Below are 8,408 nucleotides of genomic sequence, written 5' to 3' on the forward strand. Positions count from 1 at the left end.
AGGGCGTTTCTTATCTCCATTCCAAGGTTACTCTATTGTTCTATTAAGCTACAAGGAAGTAACTGAAGGAGATTATCCTAAGTAAAGATTATGTAGTTTAAGCGTGATTGCTCATAGTTAAAGTGATTAATTACCCGCCTGGCACTTCGTTAAGGGGTTTTATTTCCTCCCTAACTCCAGGGAAAAATCCCCACCTGGGGAAACAACCTTTCTCGGAGAGGTGACCTTGGTTAAAACACATAACGCTAAGAAGGGGAGCAAACATATTAAGAACAGCATGCCATTTATACCAGGTCCCTTGAAACATATGCTGCACAGATGTTTCTTCCCTGCAGTGACTGTGTCAAGCAGCAAGGATGGACCAGCTTCCGGCAAATAACATTCACAAGAATGCCCCTATATAGGGAGCTGTTTCTTTATAACCATTGTGGAAACCGAAAAATATATTATTATGAAAGCATAACTTTTTTTCCTGGATCTTTTCAAGTGACAATTTGCCATCATCCTTGTAAAGGAAAAAGAAAGCAACTACATATTTTGAATAAATACATTTATTAAACCCTTAAGAGCATGCCTATTTCCATTTAAGTTTGCGATGGTGTGCTCAGGTCGTGGGTGTGCACTGTGACAGGAAGTAAGACTTACAGCTTTCCAGTTCAAGGGAACAATTCTGCCTGTCCAGAGGAACCCTGCTGGAATCCATAAAGCACGTGGCTGAAACAGTCATCCTAGAAAAAGAAGAAGGAAAGGGAAACTGTAGATCATTGAACCATATGGCCAACATGCAACTCTGAATCTCCCTCACTGCTTGCTGTTTCCTGTGCATTTCAGGAATGATGCAGAATAGGCATTGCCATTTTCTATCCAAATGACGCTGCCGGAAACAAACCCAGGAAGGCGGATGATTTGCCTGAGACACGGAGTTCACAGGTGAATTCCTCCTCGACTAATTGCTGCTGATCTCACCATTTCCCGGTCAGCTCCCTCTGTGTGTTCTGGCTTCCAAGTCTTCAGAGAAACACACTTCAAAGTGAGAATACTTTCAAATAGATTTAAATATTGTCTGCCTTTTGGAAGACCCAAACTTAAATAGTTTCTAGTGATAAAGGCTGGGTGGTGGTAATCAAAACCTATGGGTGAAGGTTTTGCTCACAAACCAGGTTTACCTGAGGAAATTCTCTTTCCAGAAGAGAGGAAAAAGCCCAGAGCATTTTCAGTTATACATTTATGAGCACAATGAATAATTCAGGTGCTATTAATTCAAAAGGCTTGCATACTGATGAGGACTGTTTTTCCACATTTTATATTCTGCTAGATTTTCCTGGCATCAGGCAGAGGCTGCGGTGCTACGATCCTACCTCAAAGTAGAAACTTTGTACCCACAATATCAGATCAGAGGTGCATAAAAGGCCCCCGAGCGAGTCTGCAAAAAACAAAGCTAACAGCTGCTCCCACCACGGTGCCCTCCAGTTAATCCGAGAAGCGGAACTATTTTATCTCCAGTGTGTTGACTTCTACTTTCATTAGTCAGTTAGCAAAATGCCATGCCGGGCAGTGTCTGGGTGACTCCGTGTCACAAAACGTACTCGTTTTGCCATATCCCTAGTACTTTAAAGTGGGAAGGACCTCTGAGTCTTTGAGTCTACCTCCTTCATGGCACACAAGAATAAATTTACAACCGAGAAGGCTGGGTGGGTAGTAGTAAAGAAAGCATTATTCACAACATTTGTTAAAGAGCAGTGAGGAAGACTATGAGGGGGACTACAATAATGGGGCTTTTGAATAAGGGAGAGGATGGGGCACGGCTCCAATATAACAAAGGAAAGTGACCATTTATAGCCAAGGAGCAGGATGGGAGTCAGTGGATAGAAAATTACTCAGCGGGCCCGCTGGCTCCGTGGTTGAGTGTGGATCTATGAACCAGGGGGTCACAATTCCATTCCTGGTCTGAGCTGGGAGCTCAATCCCCAGTAGGGGTCGTGCTGGAGGCAGGCGATCAACAATTCTCTCTCATCATTGATGTTTCTCTCTCTCCCTCTCCCTTCCTCTCTGAAATCAATAAAAATATGTTTTTAAAAAAAAGAAAGACAAGAGAGCACATGCCTATCACTCGGCCTCGAACCCTCAGCAGGCGCCGCCCGCCGCTCCTCGCGCCCCACCCGCTCCGGGGAAGTTGCGTCATCATGTCTGGGGAAGTTGCGTCATCACGCTCACTCGCCCGCCCTTTCCCCATGCACTTATATATCTGGATTCTTAGAGCGGACTCAGAGCTCCACGGTGCTCTGCGCGCTTAGCACACGTGCGCCGGCTCTGCTCCCTCTTCCTCCCCTGACACTCGCCTCGGAGGAGTCAGGCAGTTCCAGATGGCCGCTGCCGCCGCCGCCGCCGCCGCCGAGGCTCCGCGTCTGCAGGAACAGTCGGAGATGGAAGATGGTGATAATTCTGGGAAGAGTGTACACGAAGAAAATGGAGAAGTATCAGAAGACCAATCTCAAAATAAGCACAGTCGTCACAAGAAAAAGAAGCATAAACACAGAAGTAAACATAAGAAACATAAACATTCCTTAGAAGAAGACAAGGATAAAAAACATAAACATAAGCATAAACATAAGAAACACAAAAGAAAAGAAGTTATAGATGCTTCTGACAAAGAAGGTTTGTCTCCAGCAAAAAGAACTAAACTTGATGATTTAGCGTTGCTGGAAGACTTGGAAAAACAGAGAGCCTTGATTAAAGCTGAACTTGATAATGAGTTAATGGAAGGAAAGGTCCAGTCAGGGATGGGGCTCATATTACAAGGTTATGAATCTGGCTCTGAAGAAGAGGGGGAAATTCATGAAAAGGCAAGAAATGGAAATAGGTCTAGTACTAGATCTTCCACTACCAAGGGGAAACTTGAACTTATGGACAATAAAAATAGTACAAAAAAGCGAAGTAAAAGCAGATCCAAAGAACGGACTAGACATAGGTCTGATAAAAAGAAAAGTAAGGGAGGTGTTGAAATAGTTAAAGAGAAGACAACTAGGAGCAAATCAAAGGAGAGGAAAAAGTCTAAAAGTCCATCCAAAAGAAGTAAGTCTCAAGATCAAGCAAGAAAATCAAAATCTCCTACCCTTAGAAGGCGATCTCAAGAGAAAATTGGGAAGGCCAGATCTCCTACTGATGACAAGGTTAAGATTGAAGATAAAAGTAAGTCAAAAGATAGAAAAAAATCCCCAGTTATAAATGAAAGAAGTCGTGATCGAGGCAAAAAATCCAGATCGCCAGTTGACTTAAGAGGTAAATCCAAAGACAGAAGGTCACGGTCCAAAGAGAGAAAGTCAAAACGGTCTGAAACTGATAAAGAAAAGAAGCCAATTAAATCTCCCTCTAAAGATGCTTCTTCTGGGAAAGAAAATAGGTCACCCAGTAGAAGACCTGGTCGTAGTCCTAAAAGAAGAAGTTTGTCTCCAAAACAACGTGATAAATCCAGAAGAAGTAGATCTCCACTTTTAAATGATAGAAGGTCTAAGCAGAGCAAGTCACCTTCTCGAACTCTGTCTCCCGGTAGAAGAGCTAAGAGCCGATCCTTGGAAAGAAAGCGAAGAGAACCAGAAAGGAGACGACTTTCTTCCCCAAGGTAACTTGTTTTCAAAATGTTAGTGCTTTTTACCAATGCACCAAATTTTAAAGGAGAAACTAGAACTTGTGACAATGAAAGATGAGATAGTAATGAGTTTTACAGTTTTAGGTATAATCCATTCCATTTACTGTATTTACATTTGTACTTTTGTCATTGTGTATCTTGGTTGTGGACAATTTAGAGGTAGAAGAAGAAGAAGATGAAGAGGCCCTAATAGAGCAGAGAAGAATACAAAGGCAAGCAATTGTTCAGAAATATAAATATCTTGCTGACGATAGCAATAGGTCTGTGCCATCTGAACCCAGCAGCCCCCAGAGTAGTACTCGTACACGGTCACCTTCTCCAGATGACATTTTGGAAAGGGTAGCTGCTGATGTTAAAGAGTATGAATGGGAAAATGTTGACACATTTGAGGCCTTGGTAAAAGCCAAGCATAATCTAATGACAGTTGAACCAAATAATGGGTCAGCTCAGAAAAAGCTGTTGGCACTTGATATGTTTACAGAATCTGATTATATGTTTGCTGCATATTTTGATAGTGCTCATCTTCGGGCTGCTGGCGTTGGAAAAGACTTTAAAGAGAATCCTAACCTCAGGGATAACTGGACTGATGCAGAAGGCTATTATCGTGTGAACATAGGTGAAGTGTTAGATGAGCGCTATAATGTGTATGGCTACACTGGTCAAGGTGTATTCAGTAATGTCGTACGAGCCAGAGATAATGCAAGAGCCAACCAAGAAGTGGCTGTAAAGATCATCAGAAACAATGAACTCATGCAGAAAACTGGTTTAAAAGAACTCGAATTCTTGAAAAAACTTAATGATGCTGATCCTGATGACAAATTTCATTGTTTGCGGCTCTTCAGACACTTTTATCACAAACAGCATCTCTGTCTCGTATTTGAGCCGCTCAGCATGAATTTACGAGAGGTGTTAAAAAAATATGGTAAGGATGTTGGTCTTCATATTACAGCTGTAAGGTCCTATAGTCAGCAGTTGTTCTTGGCATTGAAACTCCTTAAAAGATGCAATATCCTACATGCTGATATCAAGCCAGACAATATCCTGGTTAATGAATCAAAAACTATTTTAAAGCTCTGTGATTTTGGGTCGGCTTCACATGTTGCGGATAATGACATAACTCCTTATCTTGTCAGTCGATTTTATCGTGCTCCTGAAATCATTATAGGTAAAAGCTATGACTATGGCATAGATATGTGGTCTGTAGGTTGTACCTTATATGAACTCTATACTGGAAACATTTTATTTACTGGCAAAACCAACAACCATATGTTGAAGCTCGCCATGGATCTCAAAGGAAAGATGCCAAATAAGATGATTCGGAAAGGTGTATTCAAAGACCAACATTTTGATCAAAACCTCAATTTCATGTACATAGAAGTTGATAAAGTAACAGAGAGGGTAAGTCTCTTTTTAGTTTGCAAGATTAAATGATAATCTTATTGTTAACAAAAGACCTGGGTCATACTAGGAGCTATGAATATTTTGAAACATTAAAATAATTTCTTTTTGGTGTTGGCTGATTCCTGAATAAAATGCATCAAGTTGTGAAAAAGATGAAGAAATTTAAAAATGTTTGTATAGTATGAGTTTATTTTTATTATAGGTCATATTTAGGACCTTCTCATCTCTTCTTTCGGATCACTCTTGGCCTGGCCCACCATCTATCTACCTTCCATATTGCTGTCATAGTGATCTTTTTTGAAAACAAATCTGATCATGTTACTCTCCTTGCTTAAAAACCCTTCATTGGCTTTCTGTTACCTAGACGATAATATATTTAAATTTCTCAGAATGACAAACTAAGTCTTCTATGATATGAACAGTGTGCCCTCTCTTCACTGAACTCTGTAAACCCTATCATTCCATACTTGGCAATTAGCTAAAGGGCATGACCTTTAAGACCTCTCTCTGTTCACAGACCATCCTCATCTTATTGGTTTACTGTATTTCCTCATCCCCTAAAAAGAATATGTATTCAATTTATTCTATTTCAAGCCTCATATGAAATATACATTCTGTGTGAGCCTTTCCAAAACCTCCAGGTTGAAGTAAGGACTTCTTTATTTTGGCCCTGTTATATTATACTAGAGGCCTGGTGCACGAATTTGTGCACCGGTGGGGTCCTTTGGCCTGGCCTGTGGGATCAGGCCGAAACTGGCTCTCCAACATCCCCCGAGGGGTCCTGGATTGCAAGAATTCGCAGGCCAGGCTGAGGGACCCCACCGGTGCATGATTGGGGCCGGGGAGGGTCCCCTGGGTGGGGGTGGGGGGGGCTCCAGGGCATGCCCGGCCCATCTTGCTCAGTCCTGATTGGCCAGACCCAAGCAGCAACTACTGGTCAGAGCGTCTTCCTCCTGGTGGTCAATGCACGTCATAGTGCAGTGATGGCGAACCTTTTGAGCTCAGCGTGTCAGCATTTTGAAAAACCCTAACTTAACTCTAGTGCCGTGTCACATATAGAAATTTTTTGATATTTGCAACCATAGTAAAACAAAGACTTATATTTTTGATATTTATTTTATATATTTAAATGCCATTTAACAAAGAAAAATCAACCAAAAAAAATGAGTTCGCGTGTCACCTCTGACCCAAGACTGCACAAAAATATAGTGCTAATGTATATGGTTGCAGTTCACATAAAACACAAAAGCATCTTGTTATGAAATAAGTAGTAATGTTGGGTGGTTGGTTTATTTTTAGCAGACTTGGCTTCGTTTTGGTCTTTGGGTAAAATGGCCAGAATAAATGCTGTTTATATTTACATTTTTCTAGGTGTGTGTGTGTAGGCCACAGCAGCATGCCCTTGGTGTAGTCATTGCCGAAAGGGGTCTGTTCCTTCTTGAGCCTGCCTGCAGGGATGGTCTCCTCTTTTAAAGCAGGTTGTGTACAACATTCAGTACACTGAAGGTAAGCTAAACCATCAACATCACTGGTGTTTTAAGATGTTATTTTATTGGAACAATTGACAAATGAGGGATATTAGCTTTGTGGCAGAATTCCCTGCATGTGTGATACCTGATCTTGTTTTATTTTTTGGCATTGCAACTGTGGCATAGTTACAATTTCTGTTCTGGTCATCACATTTAAAATTGGAAGAGTATGCGCTTGATGAATAGAGTGCCTTCAGTGTACTGTTTCTTATTAACTTTAATTTTTAAAAATCAACTTGCTATAGACTTTATATACATTTTGTTAATTGCAGTTCCTAGTGAGATAGAAACAATGCATAGTTTTCATTTACTAAATTACAAATGTTGAGGCATAATTCTGAAAGTCCTCATATTTAAGTTACATAGACAACCTAATGAAATTTTTAACTATTTGTATGTCATTTTGAAAGTGTACTGCTTTATGGTAAAAGTGCTTTTCATTTGTTCATTGTTTTCATTATTTGTGATCATGTTGTCTTTCAATACAGGCATAAACCTTCCACTCTTGAACAAAGCAGCTGCTTTTTAAAAGCGGTAATTGCTTCTTTACCTTTATTTCTTTTGTAAATGAAGCTTTTCTTTAAGAATGTGACTTTAAAGTGTTGTCTATTGCATAAAACAGTTGACACTCACTTATTGTAAAGTGAAGATTGTTCTACTGCATGTGAAGTGGCCATGCAGATTTCTGTATGTTCTCAGTATGCATCACTAGATAATAAAGTCTTTTGTGAACAAGGAAAAAAAAAAAAGACAAATAGCTTCAAGTAAATAAAATCCAAAAGATAATCTTTAAAAAAAGAAAGAAAAAAAAGAAGAAAGAAAGAAAAGAAAGAAAGAAAGAAAGAAAGAAAGAAAGAAAGAAAGAAAGAAAGAAAGAAAGAAAGGAGGAAAGAAGGAAGAAAAGAGAAAATTACTCAGAAGAGACCTCAGGGGTCAGGGGAGATCGTGGCTAAATGGATCTAACAGGATTGTTGCTGAAGGCAGGCCTGGGTGACCAGACATCACCTTGGGCGAGGATGAGGACCCTGATTGGATACGCAGGGTGATCAGATACTGAGGATGGGGGATTCTGGCTAAATTGACTTGTCAGACACAAACACAAAAAGCTCAAAAGGCAGGGTCTGGGGGAGGAGAGAGATCAGAGGAGCCTGAGTAGAGTTTGGTCAAGAATAGAGTTTTGTCAATAGATGGAACCAGGTGACCTGGCTCTGGGCTTGGACTGGCTCTGCTGGTGGCTGGAATAGCTGTGCAGACAATAATGTTGAGTTCTCCTGTGTTCTGGGACTCCCCAAGATCACTCTCGTGTTCAGTGATTAGCTAAAAGGAGTCACAAGAACTCCTCAAAGCTGTTATCTCAACAGTTACGTTTACTGTAGTGAAAGGATACAGATTAACATCAACAATGGAAGAGGGGCCTGGGGCAGGGTCTAGGAGAGACCAGGAGGAGTTTTCACTTGTCCTGTTCTAGTGGAGTTATGTGGACAGTGCTGCATTCTCCCAGCAGTGGTGGGCGACAGCACCCATGGAGTATTGCCAACCAGGGACGGTCCCAAACCTTAGGGTCGAAAGAATCCCGTGAGGGCTGGGCACATCGTATGGGTATGGCGGACCAGTCTCCTGCTCCTCCAGAGGTACCATCACATGTGGTCAAGGCCCCCCCTCCCCCGCCCCATCTTAAATGATATAGACAATCTGCTGTAGCCCAAGGCCTCGATAAACAAAGACACTCTAATCAGACAGGATGTTCCAAGGGCTTAGAGGTTACCTCCCAGGTGCAGAGCCAGGGCCCAGTCTTTTTTTTTTTTTTTTTTTATATATTTCTCTTTTATTTT

At 41.2% G+C, this 8,408-nt stretch overlaps 1 protein-coding gene, 1 long non-coding RNA gene and 1 pseudogene across 3 annotated transcripts; all 3 read left to right on the forward strand.

The window, feature by feature from the left end:
* The first annotated feature begins 2,183 nt into the window (after window positions 1-2,183).
* On the forward strand, window positions 2,184-3,654 carry LOC102263988 (serine/threonine-protein kinase PRP4 homolog). The gene is given in 1 exon segment (XM_014528295.1): window positions 2,184-3,654. A coding segment is annotated over 1 exon segment (1,440 nt). The 3' UTR covers window positions 3,624-3,654.
* A 39-nt stretch (window positions 3,655-3,693) lies between these two features.
* LOC106723697 lies at window positions 3,694-5,198 on the forward strand (annotated as a pseudogene). Its single transcript, XR_001359404.1, has 2 exons — window positions 3,694-3,708; window positions 3,806-5,198. The product of XR_001359404.1 is annotated as a serine/threonine-protein kinase PRP4 homolog pseudogene (transcript).
* Window positions 5,199-6,436: 1,238 nt separating this feature from the next.
* On the forward strand, window positions 6,437-7,325 carry LOC106723699. The gene is made up of 2 exons (XR_001359406.1): window positions 6,437-6,553; window positions 7,065-7,325. It is a non-coding gene; the product is annotated as an uncharacterized LOC106723699 (long non-coding RNA).
* The last annotated feature ends 1,083 nt before the right edge of the window (window positions 7,326-8,408 follow it).

Source organism: Myotis brandtii, unplaced genomic scaffold (assembly GCF_000412655.1).
Source record: "Myotis brandtii unplaced genomic scaffold, ASM41265v1 scaffold63, whole genome shotgun sequence".
Lineage (NCBI taxonomy): Eukaryota > Metazoa > Chordata > Mammalia > Chiroptera > Vespertilionidae > Myotis > Myotis brandtii.